The sequence below is a fragment of the Fopius arisanus genome, unplaced genomic scaffold (genome assembly GCF_000806365.1).
Source record: "Fopius arisanus strain USDA-PBARC FA_bdor unplaced genomic scaffold, ASM80636v1 scaffold00001, whole genome shotgun sequence".
NCBI classification, from domain to species: Eukaryota; Metazoa; Arthropoda; class Insecta; order Hymenoptera; family Braconidae; genus Fopius; species Fopius arisanus.
The window spans coordinates 1,128,848-1,155,196 of record NW_011887740.1 but is presented as its reverse complement, the minus strand read 5'-3'; the positions used below and the strand labels follow the sequence as shown (position 1 = coordinate 1,155,196).

Here is a 26,349-nt window from a genome sequence, read left to right as displayed (position 1 = left end):
CGCTATTCTTTCATCATGGGTTGTGGAATTTCTCTTTTTATATCCGCACTGATGTACGTATGTTCCTGGATAAATTACTCTTCGATCACGTAATCATTCATTATTTATCATTCCGATACCTCAAAAATACGCGGGATAATTTTCGCACGCGTTAATTATATGATAATTATAGGGTAATTACAGATTTGTCGAAGGCTTCATTGAAATTTAAGTCATTTTCGAGTTTATTGGGAATTTTGTCATTCGGGCTAGTTTTTACTTTTTTATTGTTGAAGATTTTTTTTATTATCATCCCGATGGGAATAATGTACGAACTATTATGTAGATAAATATATGGAATATAATGTAAATAAATATTTTGACGGGGAAAAATGTAAAATTTTTGAGTTTCAAGGTTTTGCGAACGTTTTTTTTATAAACCTTTAAAAAGAATGACAAAAATTTAGAAAAATCCACTATAATTAAACAATGATAAAACTCTAAAACGATAAACTTGGAAAAAACTCGAAAAATTAAAATGTATCGGTAATGAATCCCGGAAAAAATATCCCAGGGAAAAAATATCCCACACATTCAAAACGTGTTAAAACTCGCACAATTTAATTATTTTTTAATTTAATTATTTTTTTCGTTGTCTATTTTTTCAGGGACTCTAATTTTTCTATGGTCTATCAAATTGGGTGGGTTTTAACACGTTTTGGGTGTGTGGGCTTTTTTTTCCGGGGATATTTTTCCCGCCTACCATCGGTAATACCTCCTCAAGGTTCATCTTCTATTCAAATACGATGTTATCATTCCTGATAGTTTTTTTTTGAAGATACTAAAGCAAAAAATGAACCGGAAATATTTCTGGGGTCAGTAGAACACAGTTATCTCCGCTCTTTATTTTTCTAAAAAAAAAAAGAACCTAGAACTGACAATAAAATACAACATCAAGTCCGCTGGAGTCAACGTCAAGATTTTTGACTGCACGCAGATTAATTGTTAAAAATTTCAAGATTAATTGTTAAAAATTTCAAAATTAATTTATCCGTAGAATCATTGCCTTACGTAATTCAAGTCCCAAATCCCAAGTCCTTTTAAAAAAATCCGCGATATTCGTTAAAAAGTTGTAATAAACCGTGGTCAATTTGTTATTCACATTTCTCCGAAAAATTATCAACTTTCACTTTGCCCAGTGACTCCCACAGACTTGAAGTTCTATGGAATAACACATCCCTATCGATTAATCTCTTTGACATCCGACAAAAAAAAGATGATACTGTGCAAATACTCGAAAAAATCCACATGTCTGAACACATCTATGAGCAGATGAATGAAGGGCATCTAGTAATCAACAATCAACATAACTTATCTCTATCGTACTAGTCGGCCTTGTTCCACCGCAAATGCGAAATGAAACGTGTCAATGTTATCACGTTCCTTATCCCCTTAAGTAGTTAGTACCGACGTCTTCTCGTTTTTCATGTTTTTTGGAAATTTCTGGGAAATTCTGGATCAGATTGACGTGGAGAAATATATTATTTTTACCGTTTATTATTATGCAATAACTCAGAAATTTTTATAGTCTTGTGTTGATTTTTTTAGATTTTTGGTCAAGTGGTGGGAATTTTTGTAAAGGTTATTGGAAACGTACGAAGATTCTTTCATGGTAATAACACTTGGGGAGACATTGAATAATAATTATATTGAATAAAAAATTGACAATTGTTTGTTTTTTAACGTCAATTCTGTTGCAAAGGGGTAAACTAGGATAAGTGAATTTTTTTCGGGGTCCGTTTCCAGTCGATTCCTCGAAATTGAAGGGAGATAATGATGTTTTCATTACCACCTTTTTTGTAGCTCTTATCTTTTTCTAAATAAAATGGTTATACAAAAAAATCCATATGTGCCTTCATTTCCGAGATATTCGCCGAAAACTCGCGAGAAAAATGCACTCCTGGAAATTTATTAATCGATTCCGAGAAAGAGTAATGAACATTTACCAAAAATTGTAAAATAATTTAATAAGTCCGCAAATTCCGCTCCTTCAGGAGAATAAAATAATAATTACCCCTCGCACCTTGCACTTCTCCACAAATCTCGGCCCAACTAAATCGACCGGAATAAAATAAAAATCCCCAATTACGTGTCCACCTGTCCATTTCCGCTGACATGAACATATTTTCAATTAAAACGACTGCATCAACAATGGCCTTTCACAATAAATTCAGGTCACAAATAAAAATTAAACATTCATCAAGAACCCAAATACACCACGCCAGAGCAATTAAATTGTAACATTGTAAAATTGTGCTAAAATTTATTTCAGCGTAAAAAAAATTGCACGTTATTTACCCAAAAAAGACACTTAAAAGAAAAAGAAAAATTGCATTGTAGTCGTGAAATTGTTATGAGAGTCCTGCAATTCATCACAACGCGAGGGCAAATTTACCTACAAATTGTTGTCGATGTCTATTTTGTGAGAATAATTGCATGTCCGCAAAAACGTTAAGAAAAATATATGCAAAAATACGTTGACCGTACATCGTTGCTCAAGGCGAACATGTTTTTTGTCCTCCTGGAAACTGGAAACAGAAAATAAAAGCATTTCTTCTACGCAGTCTGTATACTCTGGACTCATTAATTGCCCACGTAATGTTTATTGTCTCGGTTCTTTTCCTCGAGACGAAATATCTAGACTCAGTGCAAGTTAAGGATCTATTCTTGACTTCCCACTTTTCCATTTTGTCATTATTTTATGACTCACGATGTTCCATGTACGTGCAATCATTTCCTGTTTTTTATTTCGTTTTGTGAATTTTTTAGAATAGTTTTTGAAAGTTTAGAAGAGACGCAGGAAAATTATGCCACCGTCAAAAAATTTTGGGAGTCATTAAATAACAATTAAATCCGAAAACCCTATATTTTATTTAATCAGTAATTATAGCTAAAAGGGCTTGAACATTATTAATCGTCTATTTTTGACCTCTCACCCCTTTATTTTAATATTATTTTATTTTAATAAATTTCTGACGAATTGTCCGTCAAATTGCCACAAAAAAATCTCGATTTTCAATTTTAATGTTATTCAATCACTAAATAATTTTCGTGATTGTGCCCCTAGTCTTCCGTATTTTTTCTTCAATTCCCCAGAAAGTTTATAAAAAACGCAGAAAGACTGTTATACAACGGTGCAATTCGGTGAGTCATTGGATGAAGATAAAACTCAAAAAACGGTATATTTTTTCGCATTAATCCGATCAATAGGTTGATAGTAATGCATTTTTAATTCAAGGGCTATTACTTTCAGCTGGAACCATCAGTGACTTGGTGCACCGAGTCACCTGGTAATTTGCAATGGATTTCAAGGGAAAGGATGAGATTGCGATGTCCATCTTGAAATTCCGACAAATATCAGGGTCTTGCATAACAGGTTGATAAGCAAGGTCATGTCAGTGGTCAGCATCCTTGAGTCAGGTCCAAAGTCAGGATTCAATGAAGAGGCGGTGTTTGTTCTAACGCCTGACTAACACTTCCCCCTTGGAGGTGAGTAAACAACGACCAGCCAATGCGTCATCGGAATACACAGATTACTTTTTTTTAAACTCTTTTTTAGTGGCAATAGATATCTTCTCACTTTTAGAATTTTTTTTTAGGTGCCGTGGATCAGATGGACCTCAAAAAATATATCGCTCCTTAGCTATATCATTATCAAATGACTCACAAATTTCCACACTCGTACGTCTATTTCTCTAAATTTTTTATCAAGTTTTGGAAATTTTTGGATTACACGAAAAAAATACTTGAATCAAGTACATCAAGTATTCTTGATTGAAGCAGATACGTTATACTTGAAATAAGTAGAATAACATAATTATTTTCAATATATTGATATATTTATATCAAGCATAACGCGTATATAAATCAAGTACAAAATATACTTGATTCAAGTATTTATTTTTTCCGTGTATATCTATTATAGTATATTTTTCCATTTCAATCTTATATAATAGTTCCTAAATATTTTTTTAATAGCTTTATTATTTTATATTTTAATATTTTTTCATGTCAATTTTATCAACCGTTTCTCAGGAATTTGGAAAAACTGGAAACTTTGAAGGTATCGCCAACTCTTCAGGTATAGAGAGCCAATTTTAAATGTCAGGCTTAAAATTATATCGTAAATAATATAGGAATATCTACTCTGGCTTTTAGTTATCGTCTAGCTCCAAAAGAATTCGCGTTAGGACGCAACAGTTACGATTTTTTAATGCATTTTTTTATTATAAATTTTTCTTTGTGCAATCAGCCTATTTGTGTACCGATTATGGAATGGAATTTAAATTGTTTGAAAGTGATTTTTCAGTGGAATGGGAATATTCTGTATCACAATATGATTTTTAAATAAATTGGCACTCGGTTCTATTTTTTATTGAACAATTGATCTGAACAATTGGATAATTTTATACGTGTGGATTATTTGTACTGTAAATAGTAATCGAGAAATTTCCAAGAAAATTTTCGTATTGAATTCGATCTGAGGTGAAAATGATCAATTACAAAATAACTAAATAATTAATATTAAATTACTAAATTAAATAGTTTTGAGAACAATTCTTTAATTGAATTTAAATATTCAATTCGGTAGTGAAATTAAATTTCGAATGAATTGGCACTGAATTTTTATTTTAATTGAACAATTTGATAATTTTTATATTGTACCTGTAAATTCAGTGTTGTTTATGCAATAAAGTATTCGACAAAATGGGAATGTCATGGAGAGTCTAGTATAGTGATTTCCTGGATAGCGACATTGAATTGAATTTAAGGTGAAAGCCTTGCAATTCCAAGTTTCAGGAAAAAAATCAAGTAAACTCCAACAAAAAACAGCAGCTACACTTGTTTAATTTATTTGATATTCGATAATAAATTCCCTGGAATTTACTCAGTCTCCACTGTTTGTTAAATGACTACAAAGTTAATAGCTTATGTTAATTTAAATCGAGATTCCCTTGAAATTTCCGTGGAGACTCTGAATTCCGGGAGATAGGAGAGAGTGAACAGAACACCTTTGACTTTCGGAAAATATTTATAAATCAACAACGAAATCACCAGAGGAGTCTCCACCAGGAAAGGGCACAAGTGGTTGTTACGAAACGGAAAAACTTTTACTTCACGAGTCCGAAAATCGTCCAGATGAAAAAATTCCGATGGCAGATTATGTGGCCTCCCCGGAGGGAACTCCATGAATGAAGGGACTTTGATGCTTTCTGAGAACCCTAGAGCTCGAAAATTTTCCACTGATTAAATATATAGCCATGGCACGATTCATCAGGTTTTAACGATATTACTTTCACCCGATGTCGTAGAGTGAATCGAATCTTTCGATTGAATGAGAATTCCATCGCTCAAATCCCCGAGGAGAAGTTGTACCAAAAATCTCACCTTGCACTCGTCACCAAGACAACTTCATCCGCATAAAATACCCACCACTTGATGAATCATTAATTCCGATTAACCTTGTGCCTAAATTTGCTATTTCCCGGTCCATCCATACGCAGGTATTCTTTGCTATTTGCCAATCCTATTGTCCTATTGTACCATTGAAAAAAAAAAAATATTCCACTGACACGTTTCACGTTTGGAGTGGTTATTCATTTATAAAATTAATTCTGATTTTAATTCTGACAGCTATTCAGTATATTTAATGTAATTAAATAGTATTAACATTTTTTATTTTAATATAAAATGTCTAGTAATTTTTATGGCATAATTCATTTGAAATCTCCAGTTTCCATCGATTTTTTCATAAAATAAAAATTCCAAAAGCCTCAAGAGCGTTTCATTTATTAAATTGATGTACAGAACTCCGTTATATATTTTTTTCATGAAAGATATTCCATAACAATAAACAAAAGCGTGAATGGAGCAGCATCCGTGGAAAAGGTAAGTTGACAAGATACAGCTTGAGTTTTTCAGAAATATCTCCGAATTGAATGGAGAAATCGAAATTTTCATTAGAACATTTATTGTAGCTCTCCCATACACCCACAAAAAAGGTCTTATCACTAATCTCATTATCTTCGATACTTTCCGAGATATTCCCGGAAAGAAAATGATTAGAAAATTGCACATGTCTCCTTTCAGCACTCGACTCCTGATTTCTCGCTGATAACTAATCAGCGCAGGAATTTCAACGAAAAATAATGTACCTGAATGGTGGAATGGCCATTTACCCTGACCCTGGATTCGTGGAGAGATCATAGTTCAGGGTCCAGCAGCAGTCTCTCAACGTTTCATTGGGTAGAATTGAGCGTTGGTCCCAGTGAATCCTCGAAGATCCGCGAATGGATAGGAAAAATCCAGTGGTGGCGGATTCCCCGTTTTTCCCCCCATTTCTCTGCTGGTGTGTGTCAATATGTCTGTTGCACAAGAATTTTGATTCCTCCTTTCTGTGTGTATACATGGGCACCTGAGAACTCGCAGCTCAAGGTATGAGCCAGTTTGCCGGTGGCTTCGCCACGATCAACCAGCCACTCTCCATTCCCACCTGGAACACCATTTCTCAATTCATAAGTAATCAATAAATCCGTACCAATCAATAATACTAATTATCTTGAGGATTATCAAGTACTCTATTGGGAAACCTCAACCCCCAATTCATTATACAAATCAACAAACTGAATTCTATAGACGAGTCCTCACAGACGCCCGGTAATTTCTGTTTGTCTCGCTCATTTCTATGAGTTTATTGTGCACACGTGTTAAGTGATACTAAAGTTTCGGCACATTTGTGAATTGAAATTTGCGCATTTGCGAATTCATTGAAAGGATACATTGGTGGCTGTGATCTGACGCTTGTGACATGATATTTTTTTTCATTTTTTATTAATTCCGGAATTGAATTTTCGATGCTGTGGATGTGAGGACTTCACGTTATTTGAGATTACATCGGTCATTAAAGGTATCATTTATCTTGGAAATTTAATAAAATTTATTTCCTCTCTTGGGGTGAGCGTTTATGAAATTCGGTTGCGAAGTGAACTGGGATCGGTGTATTTTTTTCGAGGGCAGTTTCTGGGTGATTTCTCGAAATTGAAGGAAAATAATGATATTTTCATGAATACCTTTTTTGTAGCTCTCATGTTTTTCTAGAAAAAATGTCTCTACTAAAAATTCGGTGGCGTTCTTCAATTCCGCGGTATTGGATAAAAACTGGAATTTAATATTTATTAATTTGGTGAATTATTTAGGGAGAATTCAGGAAAATAATGGATTGGATTTCGATTTTTTTTTTATAATCTCTGTCGTATGGATCGGTTAATTAGAATTTTTGTGACTATTCAAAAACATCACTGAATTTTTCAGTAAGATGAAAGTGAAATGGAGATAAATGCCATGTTAATTCAGCGTTATTTAAATAAAATATTTTTCGCTTGAACTTTGAAGATTAATTTTGCAACAGTGTGGGCAGAATTCCAGCGTAAATAGCCGTGTAAATAATGGATGACACATCAGTCTTGACCTTTACCCCAGGATCTATTAACTGACCGATTCAATGATGATTGTTCTTCGAAAAAAAGTCATTACGCGAAGAAATATCAGACTTTTCTCATCGTAAATCAGTTTACAAAATCTTCCGCTTACGACCGCAACTTTGATACTTCCCTCAGCAATTTTTATCATTCGATCGGAATAAAAAAAATTGATCGATCGTTGTTTTACGACCTGTAGCTCAACGATTAGAATAAGAAAATGTGATATAATGAAAGTGAACAAGTTGAAAAGTTACAAAGCGTTACCGCGATTTCGTAAAAACTCACATTTTCGAAATTAGGCTGATCCTCGTACGACACAGTTGGCCCATTTCCGGGTTTAATTAGGATAATGAGTGTGGGGAATATTAAATTGAATATTGATGATTCATCGTGTGCTATTAACACCTGGCAATTTCATAATACCGGGTTCTCCCGGGTTATGTCGTTTATTAGCATTCATGGGATTCTTTAAAAGTGAAAGAGAAGGAGAAAATAAAGTTAAAGAATGAAAAAAAAAAGGCATTGATTTCTCCTGAAATTATCCGGTCGCTCGCGTCCGTGATCGGTCCACCGGGGCATGCGGTGAGAGCCTGATTTGTTACATCACACTTTAAGTGTAACGAGACGAAAATTCCGCTTCAAATTCAATGCATTACAATGGGACGATCCGTCAAATAGTTTGATATGTTTGTCATCAAGATTGAGAATAAAGTTAATAAACACCTGACTCTGTGTCATGCAGAGAAATAAATTCAATTTTTAGAATTTTGTTGAATTTGTAAAATGATAAAATATATATCTAGAGATACGTGGTAATTATATCCGGATATATTTCGCGCACTGTTCGGGAAAAAATATATTATCCGAGATTATAGAGATATTTTTAATTTATCTGTGCAGATGTGTCTCACCGCTCTCATTCAAGATATATTAAAAATATAAGTCTGATATATTTGGGATGTAATCACCAGGAAGGAACGATATTTCAGTTATAATTCCGGGATTATTTATTTATTCAGGCGGATAGGTCCGGTTTAAATGGAGAAAAGATCAATTTTAGGAATTATTCATTAAAATTGAATTATTTTTTTTTCTGCATGTTCACAACCGTTTCTTGAAGGGAACACTGTTCAAAATTTATTGACATTTTGACATTCAGTCATTAAGTCATCGGGATTTTTAATTATATAAGGTTGCATTCAATTTTAATTAAAATAAATTGAATTAAAAAGGAAACTTTATCATTTTTCTTGAAAATTCAAGAGAGTTGAGCTGATTATGATCAATGGAATATTCAGGGAAATTATTGCTTAAATTCTCGAGGGTCTTACGATTTTTTTAACGTATCGACAATAAAATTTGGAATCCCCAGAATATTTAAAAAATTCTGGGGCGATATAGTTATCGGAAATGAATGATTTTTAACTTCTGACAAGTTTTTAACCAATATCTCGGAATCTAAAGAAGATACTACAATTTCCATCAGAATCTTTTTTGCAGAACTAATTAAGGGCTACAACAAATGTTATTACAAAAAATTCGGTATCTTTCTTAGATTCACAGATATAATTCAAAAACTCAACAGAGATCTCCGCTTACCTCTTCACTACTGAATTAAATCGTTAATAAAGAATTGTTATAAATTTCCGAGTTTTCCTCATGAAATTTAAATAGTAATTTTGAAATAGTGCAGGGAGAAATGTCCTAATGTTAAAAACAATTTGCTGAATTTCCCGGGGATTATATTGAATAAAAATATAAATTGATGTTGCATTTCTGAGTAGGTGAAGATGGAGCCAAATCAAGTGGGTGCATTGCCAGGTGCATCAATAGAGTTGAAAGCAAGAAGAGCACAATTCCAGACACAGGCGTCCACCGTGGACACTAGGAGACGACAGGCGGTGTGTGTTAGAAGGGCGTTCAAAAAATACGGGGGCAAGAACAACCCCAATATTATTCTTGATGGTCTCAACATGACAGTGCCCAAGGGTGCTATGTGAGTGGAATCAATCCAAAATTATATTAACAAGTATTTCGACAACCATCTAGACAGTTCTCTCCTTCTCTTCTCCTTCTCTTCTCCGAAAACGAATAAAAATTGACTAATTAATTAATAAACTAATAAACCAATAAACTAATCAATTAATGAACTAATAAAGTAATTTTCACTGCGTATTTTTAATTCCTTTCCCAGTAGACTATAACAAGTGGAATTTTTTCGGCACCAGTTTTTAGTCGATTTATTGTAATTGAAGAAAGATAATGATATTTCCATAATTATCTTTTTCGTAGCTCTCATCTTTGTTTATAAAAAATGTTGTAAAAAATTCGCTATGGTTCTTCGATTCCGGAATAAAATCCATGAAAATGTCTCCAAAGCGATACGATCACTAACCGCGCGAGTAAAATTCAACAATAAATTTATCGCGGATTTTAATCTAGCATTTGAAATCGAAATTGAGTCCCTGGCAACTGATTCACTCGAATAATTCCTGCCAACGACAGATACGGTCTCCTGGGAGCGAGTGGCTGTGGAAAAACTACTCTCCTCTCCTGCATCGTGGGAAGACGTCGTTTAAATTCCGGAGAAATATGGGTTCTCGGTGGTAAACCCGGCTCCAAAGGCTCGGGTGTGCCTGGACCAAGAGTTGGTTATATGCCACAGGAGCTAGCACTCTACGGTGAATTCACTATTCGCGAGACATTCATCTATTTCGGTTGGGTCGCTGGCATGAGCACCGTGCAAGTTGACGAGAAACTGGAATTTCTGCTTCAGGTAAATCCCCGATAACTTATTCCCGTCTGAAAAAAAAAAACCCTCATGAATTGTAATTCCATCAGCACTTCATGACTCATTCAAGACCTCTCTCCCATATTCCCCGCATTTCACGTGATTTCTGCATTGGAAACCTTCTGAGTGCCATTGGAATTTTTCTCATCAGCTTCTGGAGCTCCCCAATGAGAATCGCTTTGTGAAGAGTTTGTCTGGGGGTCAGCAGCGGAGAGTCTCCATAGCGGCCACTTTACTCGCTGACCCGGAGCTCCTTATTCTCGATGAACCAACTGTTGGAGTTGATCCTGTGCTACGACAGAATATCTGGGATCATCTCGTACAACTCACCAAAGATGGAACTAAAACTATCATCATCACCACCCACTACATCGATGAGACTAAACAAGCCACCATGATAGGTCTGATCTACTTTTACAATTTTTTATTTAATTTCTCTTTGGGTTCATGTGATATTTCCTTCACAATGAATTTTTTCGCGGAAAATTCTGAAAAAATATCGCTCTGAAGAAATTTTGTAAAGTTTCGTCAAATTTTCGTTCTTTGAATTTCGCTTCGGAATTAGGGAAAAGGTACGGAATTTTTATTGAATGGGATAAAATTAATTGAATTGGAATAAAATCCCTTATTACTTTGTAGATTTTATAAAAATTATTTTCGTTGAAATATTATTTTTATCAGAAGTGATTTGAGAGATAGTTATTATTGATTTTATTATTGTTGTATTACTATATATATATGTATATATTATTGATTATTATTGATGTATTAAAAATTCCTTTCAATTTATCCCGCGAATTCCACAGAGACTTCAAAGTTTCGAATACTCAACAACATTTTCAGGATTCATGGAGCAAAATTATAGGAATACATAAAAATTATAGGAAGATATGAATACTCAATGTAAAAATCGAAATCAAATCGTCTCTATTCCCCAATTAATTTATTCAAAGATATTCATTCCAGAGAGTAAAATCCACTTTTGCCTTTTTTCCAAATCTAAAAACCTTGATCACTTGTCCATAACATCGCGCGTTTTATTTCCGAAGATTTAACTTTTTCCTCTCTATAATAAAACCAGATTGAGTTCAAACGACCATCTTCCTCCTGAATTATGAATACCACAGAAAATATCCAAGTTGTTAAATTTCCCTCCTCTTCTGGCGAATTTCAATCAGTCATTCATAAATATAAAAAAAAACTAATTAAAAATCTCAAACTTCCCCAACGTAATTTAACTACCGAATTAATCCATCAAAAACTTCCAGACTCTCTTTAAACCGTTTAATCGCTCACGACTGAGAATAGAAAATAAATTTCTCGCTTAAATGACTAAATTTTATGACTGAAAAATCCGGAGCCATCGTCTCCCTTTCAACGTTTTATGAACTAAAATAAAAATGTTAAAATCAACAATGATCCCCTGAAACACGTTTAAATCTTCCAAAACAATTCCAAAACCCTCAAGATCTCCAGTATAATACAATAATAATTTCCTTAAATAGTCTGGAAATAAGTAGAAAATGAAAAACGAAATGACGACAGGTCTGATGAGGGGTGGAAAGTTTCTGGCTGAGGAGTCGCCTCGTAAACTGATGGAAATGCACCGTCTAGACACCCTGGAGGATGTTTTTCTGAAGCTGAGTAGAAAGCAGAACATGGGACTGAGACGAAGAAGTAGTATCCTGAGCAGCGTCACAGGTGTTCCCCCAGACATTGACGTTGACGACGAAATGAGCGGTGAATTTGGAGACAACGTGAGCATATCAAGCCGACGGAGGAGCATAGCACCACCAGTTCTCAACGATAACGCCCCCGAATTGCCCCCTGAGGAGGAGGGAAAGAGTAATTTCGCTCCCCTCAATCCCCAACACATGAAGGCACTGATCTGGAAGAATTTCCTCTGGATGTGGAGAAACGTCGGTGTCATGCTTTTCATCATTGGTCTACCTGTCATGCAAACTATTCTGTTCTGCTTATCGATTGGCAAGGATCCCGTTGGATTAAAAATGGCTATTGTTAATCATGAGTTGAATAACAGCCATCAGCCCTGTATTCCCTCGACTGGTTGTGATGAGAGGATGTACAGCTGTCGTTATCTCAAGCATTTGGCCACCAGAGATGTCAAATACGATTATTTTGATACTGAAGAGGAGGCTCGTCATGCTGTGGAGAAGGGACATGCCTGGGCGGCTTTCTCCTTTCCCAGGAATTATACCGATTCCATTGTCGCCAGAATAGCTGAGGGCAAGGATGCCGAGTCCTGGACTGCAACGTATGCTGACATATCCATCGCTCTGGACATGTCTAGTATGATTTTTTAGATTTCTATTTTGAAATCGGTTATTTCTACTCCCCTAAGGCTTCATTTGTATTAGCATAATGTAATTCTCATATTATTGTGAAATTTTATCAGAGACCAATCAGAAGTCGTGAAGAACAGCATTCGATTTTTTATAACGATTTTTTTTTCCGTGCTGAATTATTTTCCGAAAGGCATTTGAATTTTTTAAAAAATCTTCTGCTCTTAAATACTCGAAGTATCACAGAGGGATTTCTGAAAATTGAATAATCGAGAAAGCTTTGCAATTGAATTTGAAAAATAACTCCATCACGGAAGAAATTTACTTAAAAATTTGGATATTTACAAATGAATGGATTATTAACTGATTAATGCACCTCCAGATCAACAAATTGCTCAACTCCTAAAACGTGATATCTATAAATCATTTGAAAAATTCGCCGCGGACATCGCCGAAGGATGCAACTACAGTCGCAGAGCAACAACAATTCCCATCTACGTAGGTTGATAAAATGTCTACTCTACCAAGTCATCTACATCTATCATTTATATAATTATCATTTCAATTAATAAAACTTTTAATTAATAATTTAAAACATAATTTTCCTATCGGTAAAATATGATTATATGATTAGTACTACCAGAATTTTTCGTCGTACACTTTATTCCCAGTATTTTATTTTAGAAAAATCGATAATTACTGGGATAATTAATTTTGCAGTTCAATCAACCAATATACGGACCAGAGGAGCCAAATTTCACGAACTTTGCGGCTCCCGGTATAATTCTGACGTAAGTAACCGAGAAAAATGATTGTTAAGCGTCATCAATGTAATAATCCGTTATCCTCTTGTTCTCAGGATTATTTTCTTCTTATCTGTCGCACTGACGTCTGGTGCAATGCTGTTGGAACGTAACGAGGGTCTTCTGGAAAGAAGTTTGGTGTCCGGTATCACTGGCACGGAAATACTATTCGGCCAAGTGGTCACTCAATTTGTCGTGATGATAGGCCAGACTGTAATGATGCTCGTATTTGTCTTCGCTATTTTCAAATTGACAATTGAGGGAGATATTGCACTTGTCAGTGCACTGACGATACTCTGCGGATTATGCGGAATGTGCTTCGGTGAATATTTTCTCTCAAATATATTTGGTCACCATATCGCCATTTTTTCCAACTATTTCCAAATAATTCTTTTTGATTTCTTGAATGATATATCAACTTCGTTATACTCAAATCGTTTTAAAAATACAAATTATTCGCGTTATCGACTTTACTTGATTGATTGTGACTGCAGAAAACAACAAGAACTCAAAGACAAGTCATTTACACTCGGGAAAAAATTATTCTTACATATATATGTATATATATGATAATATATATTAAGTTACAGGAGATCTCGGTTGGGATTTGATTACGATAATTATTGGTCTACAGAATTTTTTCTTCTTTGCATATTACCTTGAATATACTTCTTCAATGATTTGTTTTTATTAATTTTGTATTTCCGTGAGAGGAGAATCTCGATTAATTTTTTAATGTTAATAATAGCTGATTCGCTGAAGGCCGTCACTATATAATTGTATAATCATAATTGAGATTTAATGAGGGTTCGTAATTTATTCTGGAGTAAATGAATATTCGTGACATAACATCAATGAAATAATTCAGACTAAAACTATTCAGATAAATACAAGATAATTCCAAAGCGAAAGTTCTTACTAATTGGCAACTAAATAATGGAAAGAATCTGTCGCAAGAATTTTTCCGCTCGCCGATAAAATATTTGGAGGAAAAAGAAATAGGTCAGTCAATTAATAGATATTTCCAGATTCATATTTCAAACATTACGGAAATACAATTTAATATTGCAATTATTAAAAAAAAAAAAATTCTACCGTTTCTCTTCCAAATCGCTAGAAGAGAAAAATTTTCATTCCTATTTGCCATTTCCTGCGTGAATTATTCATTAAAAAAATTGTCAACAATTTTTTCAGTTCCATCTGTTCCTTGCTAGGAAACAAAACAATAGGCAGGAGATAAATAACACTTTTGAAATGATTTATGATTGCTTTTTTAAGGTTTCGTGGTGGCCTGCAGTTGTGAGAACGAGCGGAGTGCCACGTACATGGCGATGGGCTCATTTCTTCCAATAGTTATGCTATGTGGAATAATCTGGCCAGTGCAGGGTATGCACCCTGCCCTACGTGCCATAAGTATTGTCCTACCACTGACAAAAAGTACAGAGTCGATACGAGCAATGCTTGCCAGGGGTTGGGGTATGAGTGAACCAGCAGTATACGAAGGGTTTATATCGATATTCGTCTGGATTCTCGTCTTTCAAACGATCGCAATACTTCTACTCAAATTCAAAAAGGGATAATGAAGTTGCGTTACTGCTGTCGGAGGGAATAATCCAAAATGCTCGGTACAGTTTTTGGTTGAGAGTAATGAGAATATTCAACGGCATACCTCGGGCTGTATTCGTATTGTAATAATATCAGCCGCCACTGAAAGCTCGGTTTAATTACAATGCTGTGAATACAAACGTTTGAAGAGCTAAATTGAATGCTCGTTCGACGCATTAATTAGGAGTCATATTTATTTATAGGTTTCTTCGTGTTTTACTATTATTTTTTCTCGTTGATTCATGAATTTCACGTGGAGAGAAATTTCTGAACTGCAGTCGTGAGAAATTTCTATTCCCTCTTTTCAGAAAATTATACTATTCCTCATTTTACAATCTGGAATGTGAATATTCGGGAGATGATATTCTTTTTTGAATCGAGAAAAGACTGTTATTTCAATCGACTGGGGGGTGGCAGATTCGCTTTTTCTTTTTCGTGTTGATTTCGTTTTTTGCATGATTATACCGTGTGTTTAGACGGCGAGTATTTGAATTTTACTTTATTTGTACAGAATTACTGTATTTTTATCGTTATTATGGAGACGGAGGGAAGGACGTTGTTGTTGTTATTTAGAAATTAATGTAGAATAGGTCCAGTGTAATTCTCTATGTATAGTAGACAATAAAGTTAAGAAAATTAATAAAATTAATAAAATTAATAAATTGCAATGTTCCGTGCTTATTTTTTTGCTCAATTTCATTCCGAATTCAATGCAGATTGCAATTGTCGGGGCTAAGGAAATTTCATAGACTATATTCCACTCCCTCATCTCGTTAGACGCGTATCGATCATTCGTATTCACAGAAGATATCGTCTGATACACAAAGAGCGAAATTAAGGGCTTGATTCGATTCTCTGATTAGTTCTCTAGTCGAATTTTCCAAAAGGATTAATTAGAAAGGCTTTGATCTAAAGTGAGACAAATTTAGCGCATGACCACAATATCAATTTCTTCTGTATTTAAATGTCTCGGGTGTTCGCCGAGTGAGAAACCGAGACAAATATCAGTTTGCTCTTGTTTTTCAAGAAATTTTGAGATAATTCTCGCATATTTGATGAACAAAAGTTTATAAAGCCGTTTGCTCCTCGATAAAATGGACTAGTCTATCCGCGACATTCGTACATAATCGTAATTTCAATATATATATATTCAATATATAGTTCAATATCTAGTTATAGTTATAATAAATATTGAAATTGTGATTATATAAATTATAGCATTTTCCTTCTTTTTTGAAAAAAAATGAAAATTAAAAAACTTTACAACAAATGAATAATAATAATAATAACTTTACAACAAATGAGAATATTTCCGTCAAATGAAAATTGAAACTCAAGGCATCAGTATTGTTGAGTAAATCACGTTTTCTATCCGATAAAAAACAATTTAATTTATTGAATAAATAAACAATTTCATCTTCATTTGTTTGTAAATTCTTTGAATGCAATTTTTATCATTTTTTAATAAATTGGAGATTCGTGTTGCGTAATGTTGATGTATATTTACGATAAAATAGATATTTATTAATATATTCGGTTTCCATATTCATGAAAAAATGAGATATGGATGTAGAACTACTCTATTACATTTCAGCCCTCGTCATTCTATTTGCAGTATTGACGATTTAGATCCATAAATAAGTACTCATCACGGCCTGCCAATTATACAATCGTAGACGAAGGCTTGGGACTCAGTGTAAAGCAATTGACACTTGGCAGCATTATTCTCAAATGACATCTCGCCGATTTTAAACTCCGGATTGACAGCGACCTGCAATAACGGTCGCAAAAATGAAATTATTTTCATCGAATTCGATAGACTCCAGTGGATATTTACTTTGAGGGTGTAGTGTCCTGCCTCGAGCTCGGATATGTCGATCCACTGGCAGTCAATATTGTATCGATAAATATCGGTACAGTTCACTGATATTCCCTGGTCCCCGTAATTGGCACATTTATATCTAAAAATATATAACAGGCTGAGTGCTAGTAGATATGGAGTATTAATTAGAGAATTATTGGGAGATTGAACATGATTGGGTAACGAACCGAGGCTTCACTCCTGGCATGCAGAGATTGTCCTCCAGACAGAAAGATGCTTTGTGACCTTCTGCTATCCTTTTTCCACTTGAGTCTATGATGTCGAATGTGGCGAACACTTCCATCGAGTGATAATGCCTGGGGAGACAGAATTTTAACGGAGATTTTTAGTGAATCGCCAAATGCTTTTGATCTTCTCTAACAAGTCTAGACTGACTTCCCTGAATTCTTCAGTTGTGAATATTCCAGAATAACAAATTCAGTGTTTATTCAAGAAATAGTTCTTTGCTCTTTTAAAATACTCAATAGACTTATTTTTATCTTCAATTTAATAATTACCGGAGATTTTAATATCTAAAAACATTCTACTTGTTATGAATGTTATAAATAAAAAATAATCCGTGATTAAAATATTTCATAGAAATTTCATTATATTCCGGATTTTAATGAATATTCTCTGCATAATGTTATTTTAATAATCCTGATTACCCGTGAATTTCAGTTAATTAATAATTAATTAAAAAATTATGGTGTGAATAATAATTCGAATTGCAACGAAAAACAAACTTCGATGTAATGAACAATAAAAAATTAAAAAAATTCAATTACGAAGATAAATATAAACAATCTAGTTAAACGCAAAGTGAAAACGTTCTGAGGATTCCCATGCCGGTCTAATATATTAAAGAAAGGAGGAATTTTGTTATCAGATGTAGTAGATTCACTCACATATGACACATATGCCATTCCCACAGATGTTTTGGCACTGAGGGTCTGAAATCGGCAGTACCAGCATTGAGGATTCTTGCTGTAAATTTTAAGAGCCTTCGGGTCTCCCTGGTCCAATCAGCCGACTCCTTTTGTATCCTGTAAGCCTCTGAGGCAACGCAATTCTCCTCCATGGCACATTGCAGCCAGAAAAGGGGCCTATCCTCCAAGTGTGCAGTCCTCATGAGTTCGATATGATCGATTACGAGATCAGCCATATCTCTCTTACAAACGACACTCGCCACATTCCCACGAGCGCCTGAAACGTTTCCCTCGATTTATTCATCTTCGAATGAATTTCATATTTCTATTTCTGTGAACAAGTGGTAAACTCATATTACCTGATCAATCTGTCTGTCGATTTTCTTAACAATCTCAGAATCTAAGGGAGATAGCGAAATTATTATTATTACATTTTTTGTAGAACTAGATTTTCTCCACAAGAAATGTTATTATGAACATTTAGCTATCGTTCTTAGATTCTGAGATATTCATCAAAAACTGGTCAATAGTCCAAAGTGACAGATTGTGGGTTTTTTATGCAGGAATTTAATTGATATCCACTTTAGATCATTAATTCACAGATTATGAGCAGAGATATGAAATCTATTATTATGACATCCTTCTCACATTTATGTAGTTTCTTATATTTTATTGATATCGGTTTTTTTTAATTATGAGAAGTAGATATCAAGTCATTTCATATGCGTCCTAAATATTTTTGCAATACGAATCATTAAATTATTAAATTAAATATAAAAAAATCGTGTTGTTGCAAGGTCTTTGTGTATTGAATAGGTACCTTAATTTAGATTGAATGAATCTATTTCATTCAAATTAGTGTGAATTGTGAATGTTTACCTGGACACTGGATGGAGGTGTCGTGGAGGCACTCTGTGATGTGGTGCTCGTTACCATGACACTGTATACCACTTATTCCAATAAATTCCTTTTTATCACTGTGAAAAGTCATTTGAATTGCATCCGACGCGTATCCCAGGTTCAATTGACGGCAGATTACACCTGCCTCCAGGAGGGACCAGCCGTCGCCGCAAACCAGTTTCCAGTCTGATGAAAAATACTGATTATTCAACAGTCCTCCAACTGGGACAATCGGTGAAATGCAATGAGCTTTCGAATTTTCAAGAAAATTGAATTATCCCGTTGGTTTTACTACCACCGCTAAATCCACACGACTGAGATTCACTACGTGCAATCGAATAAGACGCAACCGAAATTTCTTGAGTCAATAATAAAGTTTAACGACTATTTGTTTCAATCGCGCAGTGACATCGAAACTTCTATCTGATTTTCCCCAGTTGCATTTCGTTGATCGAAACATTTCATTTTAAATTGGTAGATAACTCTCGTTGGGTTTATCGTTTTATTTTTACGATTCGATTTTAATCTGACGAAATTGATAAACTGTTAAAAAATTGCTTCAGCTTTTTTAAAGTTTTTTCAAAATTGAGTTTTGAGATTTGACTTCTGAGTTGCTGAGAAAATTCCAGAAACTTCGCACCTGAAAAATTGGGGTTTCCTTTATCTTTAAAATTAAAACGTTGGCTTCACAATTTTATTTAAGGACCGGTTGGATTATCTGGAAAAGATAATTTACTCCAAAATTGGGATTCCTAATTACTCTGGCAATTAATCGTTTTTTTCAATAATTGGCGGAGTAATTAGGAATCCCAATTTTGGAGTAAATTATCTTTCCGAGATACTCCATTCGGCCCTTAATGCTTTTATCAAGTATTGTGGGAAATAGATTCCCAAATTTGAATTTTTTAGGCCATTGGAAATCGAATAATTTTTCAAGTATAAATTAAATTCGCTTATATTACTGGTTGAAAATCATTGATAATAGTCCTTGAAATTAAATCACTTTCTGACTAACATGATATAATAATTCGCAGTTTAATCTATCAATCTACTGGTGAAATTTATTCACCGATGATATCTCTATTACATCACTCAACTTTCCTAAAATTTCATAACACGACACTCACCTTGATCCGGGAATTTAATTTCAACACGTCCCTCCGAGGGATTCCTTCCTCCTGTTAAACGGGTTTGAAGCCTGGGATGACGCTCCTTTATTTTAATTCTCCTCGTGCTAATCGAGCGTGAGGGAAGATCCTCCTCCTTATCATGAGTGCAAATAACTCCAGCAGCCTCGCTACTCTCGCAATCAGAATTACCCCAGCCATCAAACCTGCACATCCCGAGGTAATCCTCTCTACCATCGCAGAACATATTATCCATCCAAAAGCGTCCTGAAATATACGGCTCTATCAGTCGCAGGTGTTGCAAAGTAATTGATCATTTAACCACCGATATTAATCAATTTCAAATTTATTTCAATTTTTATTGTCAATAAACAATTACTATTGTTCGTAAAATTTAAACTTATTCAATTCAGCGGTATTGTAAAAATCATTTTGATGAATGAAAAGTGGAAGATTATTTTTTCATTTTTCAGATTTTCTTCTTTGAGACAATAATTAATAATAATTATAATAATGAAACCTGCAATGATTAATTATTATTGGATTATTGATTATCATCCGCGTGGAGGGTTTATGGGGACTTTTTATTGGAAGTGAGTAATTTAAATAATATTGAATAATTACATGCATTGAAGGAAGAAATTGTAAAAATAGATTTGACAGGTGCCAACGTTTGGTGAGATGTACCCATGATTATTTTTATTGCTTCGTATAGTATTTATTTAATAAAATCTATATGGCATTGCTATATATTCATCTTCTTACATTTTCAAACCAGAAAAATATTCTCCCGCTTTATTACCGTAAACACTTGGAAGAAACGCTCAATTAATTTCGCTGTCCCAGAACGCCAATTCCACGAGTTTTTCAGCGGAAATTTATAGCTGAGATCACTTGGTGGAAAAGAAAGCTCTTATATTCAACTTGAAACCGCAGAGATTAATTATTGAATCCCCTGAACTATCGAACTCGTGACCGAGTGATTATTCACGAACAATTCCCTAAAAATTGCATAAGTCTGATCTGAAATACGTTTCGCGGAAAAATGACGGAATGAATTCAAGATTTCAGGTACACTCGGTTATTTTTCACAGAACGACACTTCCCGCACGTGAAGAATAAAATTCAGTAAAATTATTTATCCATTGTTTAATTTGTGTTGTTTTAACCGTACAGGAAAAATTACCGTAAAATTACCGTACTCAGTAAAATTTGTCGACAGCGTAATTAAAGTTATTTAACCGCTTGACAGAATATATAAATCTTTTAGGTAATTTTTCCCGAATGTCTAGATAACATTTACTAATCAGTTAAAAAATTTTACAGATCGGTAATTTTTCCTGTCCAGCTAAAACACAATATGATAACCAAATAATTAGGTAATAATTACAGACTTTTTCTCTCTGTGCAGAATTACGAAATTCTTATATGTAATTATCGGTGAACTTTTTACTGACTGAAGACAAATGTTTACTCACTCCTGGCGATTCCGAAACGGGAATTGCCAGTGGCCTGGATAGCTCCCTCGAATCCAAGCTGTCTGCAGACAACAGTCGCCTCCAAATGATCCCATTCGTCATCGCACACACATCCCCACTTGGCATCATGGAGAATCTCGACATTTCCTGAAATCAAAATACCGAGACAATCGCGATAAAGGAAAAACTCTTATCTGACTCTCAATTCACATGTGGCGCATCGTTGACACGAATCCCAACGAATTGACCCCAGTTAGAGACGTTCTGTCCCCTCCCATTGGAAATATTTCCAGTAATAATACCACTGGTGATGCGAAATTATCGGATATTTTTCGATAGCTCCATCACTGAGCAACGAGTGTCTCCAATCATCAGCAAACTCCTCAACTAGGATAAGTACATTTTTTTCGGAGCTAGGATTTTCGCCGATATCTCGCAATCGACCGAACTTAGCGAATTTTTTGCATAAACATTTTTTATAGAAAAAGAGGAGAGCTAGAAAAAAGGTTTTAATGAAAATACCGTTAGCTCCCTTCAATTCCGAGGTGTCGCCTGAAAACTGGCTTCAAAAAAAAATACAACGTTTTCACCGTTTATCATTATTTAATGACTCTCAAATTATCATGATCATTCCAAAAATTCATAAAAATTTAGAAAAAATGCAGGGAAATCAGTACACATTGATGACATTTTTGGGGTCATTAAATATATATAATAATAATGATAAAATTGCAAAATGGTATATTTTTTCGGGTCAATCCGATGAAAAATTTGTCAAAAAAGTAAAAACCGGGATTGTGATTAGAATGAACAGAACATCGTTACATAAACTCTGTGACTTTAGTATGATCCAGTAATGAGACGTCATACCCTCGAACGGTCGTCTCCCACCGACCAGTTTAATTGCACCCTCTTGCTTCTTCAGCTGGCGAAAATCCTTTCTCAATCGTCTCACGTGATATTTGACCTTTTTACTCGAATTTCTCGATGGGTGATTCCAGCCATCCACAATCAGAACAAAGATTGCTACAATGACTACAGCCTTTGCCGCGACGCTCTTCCAGGTCTCCATTTTATCTAACTCAGTTCCTCATGCTTTAGTTGAAGTTCCAGGATGACAAGCTAAAGCTACTTGACCTGAATAATTACCAATTATTTCCAAATCCATTCGAAAAGTGACGTTTAGCGTAAAATGCGTCAATATTTACTGATGTCCACCATTTCCGCCGAAATTCCCATTCTTTTTTATTTTCTGGAAAATTATCGATGCGATTAACCAGACAAAATACGTTTTAGCATTTTGTAATTATTTAATGACTCATGAAATTTCAATGCGATGCTAATTATTTTCTGCGTTTATTCTGAATTTTTAAAAGAATCACAGAACTTTATAAACAATGCGTGAAAATAATTGCACCACCACGAAATTTCATGAGCCATTAAATAATAAAGAGATGCCCAAAGTTTTTTTGTTTTCACGTCAATTCTATTAGTGATTTCCCAGAAAAATGGAAAGGGTGTGAATTTTTGGTGGAAGGGTGTCGAATATTCTTAATGACCTTAGCATAAATATTCTCTGAACTCAAATCATAATTCTCAATGTACAATCCGCCTACGTTATTACTTCAATTCACGCAGTTACACTGACTCGTGCCCAACACTTGTCATCGTTAATATCCAGAGCTCCTCCCTATCTAGCTTTCAAATGCACAGCGATTCGCACTGAAATCATTCAAACGCAATCCCCCAAGACATACCATGACGTGATTTCATTACCGCATCGTTTCTCCATCAGTTTTCCATTTTTTAAATTTTTTTTCAAACTCCAGTTTTTCACCTCGATGTCTTCTACAACCGGGGGCTGTCCTTCGTTGCCAACATCTGGTGAATCTCAAAGTGTTTTTGCGCTATCAACTATAATGCAAGTGCTCTGTAATTGCGTTGCAGTTTAATGAGATATAAAAATGTATTAGACCTCGGATTTTTTGCTGGACAATTGCTGCAAAAATAGAAACTGCTGTGGACCATTTCCACTGACATCTGGATAACACGGAACTACACTTTTTTCATCATCCTAAAAAATATTTCTTCTGGAAATTTTTTCATTAGAAATATCTGTTTTCTCGTTTTTAATTAATTCAATTCTTTGAGTTTCAAAAAATATATTCATCTCCACGTATGAATAAACCCCCACAGATCTCCGATGCAATCTCTCGAAAAAAAAATGACGGCAAAAAAATTCTGGAAACATTCGAAATAACTGATGCATCTCTTTTTAATCCTTTCCGTGTTAGCACCACGTGAAAACGCGAAAACGCGAAAATGCAAAAACGCGAAAACGCGAATACGCGAATACGCGAAAACGCGAAAACGCGAAAACGCGAGAACACGACGCACCGAGATGTTTCATATTTGATGAAAGGAGAAAACGGATCTTTGTGAAACCGGAATTTCATTAATTTCGCGTCTACCCCGTGAAAGCTGTGATTCCGGTGAAAGAAGTCTCATTGAATTTTCCATTGAATGATACTAGACATGAAAGCTGCAAGTTGCATGATACAGGGAGTTGTTTGGGTATGGGCTGGTGTATTCAAGACGACACGAAGACATCAAGTTTATCGGGAAAATTCGTGGCACGCCGGTGACGGTATCTGAATTCCCCAGATTCCCAGGGTACCTTCTATCAATTCTGGAGACTCCCTGGATGGGGGTAAAAGTCGGTATCATGCTGCATCATGGATGTATGGAATGGCCATTGTTTTCCCACCGAAACATCAATTCAATTGAACGAGTACTCCAGGGAACTCGATAAGTGGAAAATCAATGGGAAAAGAATGACTGGGTGTAATGGAATCGCCCAGTGGTCAATGAATTTGATATTCTCCTTTCCATATCGATTTACATATAGGTTCCACTCCCTATCATTTTTATATTCTCTTAATTATTTCCGGAGGTAGACTTCCTCAGAGTTCACTTGCTCAATTATTTATAATAATTATCAGGGGAAATTGAGGCAGGTGATGATGAACTTCTATGAGAAATGGAACAAAATTTCCTAGCCCTTTTATTACTCAGAATGTTTATTAAATCTCGATAAATTGGGATTGAAGATGTTAGATAACAAATATATTATCACGTGTTGGAAATACTTTTTAGTTATGAAATTAATTTAGTTATAAAATTAATTTATGAAATATAAATTAATGCTTGTCATTTTGATATTATCTGTTTTCTATCGATGACATTTATTTATAATTATCATATATTCGAACATCTTTTAACAAACGAACAATAAACAATTTTGATGACCTAGTTCACTTCACTAAATCATTCAAAAGGTTTTGCAATAAAAAAATGCGTTCTGTAATAATTAATGAAAATTTTGAATTGCAGGTGCATTCAGGTGAAAAAAAAAGTCGAAATTCGACTAATCGTTTCCCTTAAGCATCGCCTTTGAATTCGATATTCTCTTCATACCGATAGCCATCGAGGTTTTCCTGATTTTTTCGTCCTCTCACTTCAAGTACCCCTCGAACATGACGTATGTGCCCCATTTCGGTTGCGATGCGCTGGAAAAACATGTCGCTAATCGACTCAACAGAAGTGCAAGTTTTATCCCCACCTCCGGATGAATCCAACAGAAATGCATCATCAAGGCCCCTTTGGCCGTGGTAATTATCTCCACTGTCATATCATTGACGAAACGAGCCACTCGCATTCCTTGAATATTTTAACGTTCAGCTAATGCGCACAAAAAAATGCCCGGAGAAAAAATTATAGGTAAATTTACTCTGATGTGTAATAATATACCGCATCGGCCCTCAGAAAAATTTTACTGTTGTTTTGTAGTTAAAAATACGATAAGTTTAGTGACAATAACAATACGCTTGCGAAATTTTTATTTTTAGTTTCATTTGAAAATTTATTATTTTTTTCTTCAGTGATTTTTATTCACACATGGAGAGTATCTTTTATTTGTCTTCACACCGATCATCTTCACACGAGGATATATTTCGGACGGGATAATTGAATATTCTGCGTATTAATTCCTCTCCTCGTGACGTTCTATTCAAATTTCATGGAAATCATGGAACGCATGCTGTCGCAGTCCCAAGAAGTTTGCGTTGTAATAGGAATTCTTGGGAAACCACGCAGGAGTTCACTTCATTAGAAGAAGGTGCGGTAAAAGGCCACAGGAATTTTTTGGAATACGGAAATCCTAGGAGGCCGTAAAAATACAATAATAGTAAAAAATTGGAAATAGAACATTACGATACAGGCACAAGACGACTATTTTCAAAGAAAAAAATTGGAATCCGATGGACCGTGGATGAGATATCGAGAAATCAATTTTTTTTTCAATATCGAGGAATCAACCTTTTTTATTACACCTATCCATTAAAACAGCCCGAGCCATCGTAAGAAAAAAAAAATCTAAATTCTTACCAAATTTCAATTTTCTACAGCAATTTTTCTATATATATCTAGAATTTTTCGTAAATATTCTTTTGGCCTGCGAGGCGATATATTCAATGCCCCGTCCACCGATATTAATTCATAATTAAAGAAAAAAAACATGCTTGAATCCCCTATATTTTCTCCTCAATATGAGTATCTACTTTCCCCTAAAAATAATAAATAAATATATTCCCTAAATATCCACCTTATACGCATATTGCCCGCATATTCATACTTCCAATACGAAACGTACTAAATCGAGTAGATATTTATTTCGTGTACTTACCCCGATGAGAACCTCAGCCCTCCATTCCCAGTCCGCGACGTTCCTCCGGTCAATTTAAAAAGTCGCGCGGTTGCGTGCGCACTTATAGTTCGCGCGGTGGCCACTCCGTGGTGGTCACCAGGGTAACTGACGCTCGATCCACGCCTAAGGTACGGCCCCTCTCTCTCACTCAACGTTTCCCCACCATCTCCAAAATACGAGTGTCCTCGTCCCACTCCGGATAGTCTCGCCGAAGTGGCGTCCCCCTCCCCGAAGTGCCGACCCCCTCCTCCCGCCGGCAATTCCCAC

General features: G+C 34.9%; 2 protein-coding genes across 8 annotated transcripts; one reads left to right on the top strand and one right to left on the bottom strand.

The window, feature by feature from the left end:
• The first annotated feature begins 6,319 nt into the window (after positions 1-6,319).
• On the top strand, positions 6,320-15,690 carry osy (oskyddad). Of its 5 annotated transcripts, none has more exons than XM_011307750.1 (9): positions 6,320-6,558; positions 9,305-9,516; positions 10,026-10,296; positions 10,463-10,712; positions 11,857-12,621; positions 12,997-13,112; positions 13,335-13,405; positions 13,474-13,739; positions 14,696-15,690. In XM_011307750.1, exons 2-9 carry the CDS (start codon positions 9,311-9,313, stop codon positions 14,995-14,997), a joined length of 2,247 nt encoding a protein of 748 aa, XP_011306052.1. In that variant the 5' UTR covers positions 6,320-6,558; positions 9,305-9,310; the 3' UTR covers positions 14,998-15,690. The 5 variants fall into 5 exon arrangements, with proteins under 5 accessions (XP_011306052.1, XP_011306140.1, XP_011305963.1 ...); XM_011307838.1 differs by having other exon boundaries at positions 9,302-9,516; XM_011307661.1 differs by having other exon boundaries at positions 6,320-6,946; positions 9,302-9,516.
• A 760-nt stretch (positions 15,691-16,450) lies between these two features.
• Positions 16,451-26,194, bottom strand: LOC105268016 (Lysyl oxidase-like 1). Of its 3 annotated transcripts, XM_011307371.1 has the most exons (10): positions 22,877-22,965; positions 22,526-22,569; positions 22,188-22,454; positions 21,318-21,464; positions 19,840-20,106; positions 18,692-18,898; positions 17,792-18,089; positions 17,072-17,200; positions 16,860-16,983; positions 16,451-16,793 (listed from the first exon to the last, which is right to left on the bottom strand). In XM_011307371.1, the coding sequence occupies exons 3-10, from the start codon at positions 22,387-22,389 to the stop codon at positions 16,671-16,673; spliced, it is 1,497 nt and encodes a 498-aa protein (XP_011305673.1). In that variant the 5' UTR covers positions 22,390-22,454; positions 22,526-22,569; positions 22,877-22,965; the 3' UTR covers positions 16,451-16,670. The 3 variants fall into 3 exon arrangements, with proteins under 3 accessions (XP_011305673.1, XP_011305752.1, XP_011305593.1); XM_011307450.1 differs by lacking the exons at positions 22,526-22,569; positions 22,877-22,965 and adding an exon at positions 26,062-26,194; XM_011307291.1 differs by lacking the exon at positions 22,526-22,569 and having other exon boundaries at positions 22,877-22,971.
• Positions 26,195-26,349: the final 155 nt, after the last annotated feature.

What these genes read in the sequence shown, in the direction of transcription:
- osy (XM_011307750.1), top strand. Translation starts at nt 9,311, where the DNA reads ATGGAGCCAAATCAAGTGGGTGCATTGCCAGGTGCATCAATAGAGTTG. An exon ending in ACAGTGCCCAAGGGTGCTAT is followed by an intron (nt 9,517 to 10,025) that starts GTGAGTGGAATC and finishes TGCCAACGACAG; the next exon opens with ATACGGTCTCCTGGGAGCGA. An exon ending in ATTATGCGGAATGTGCTTCG is followed by an intron (nt 13,740 to 14,695) that starts GTGAATATTTTC and finishes TGCTTTTTTAAG; the next exon opens with GTTTCGTGGTGGCCTGCAGT.
- LOC105268016 (XM_011307450.1), bottom strand. Translation starts at nt 22,389, where the DNA reads ATGGAGACCTGGAAGAGCGTCGCGGCAAAGGCTGTAGTCATTGTAGCA. An exon ending in CCGTTTCGGAATCGCCAGGA is followed by an intron (nt 20,107 to 21,317) that starts GTGAGTAAACAT and finishes CGTATATTTCAG; the next exon opens with GACGCTTTTGGATGGATAAT. An exon ending in CAGGACACTACACCCTCAAA is followed by an intron (nt 16,794 to 16,859) that starts GTAAATATCCAC and finishes CCGTTATTGCAG; the next exon opens with GTCGCTGTCAATCCGGAGTT.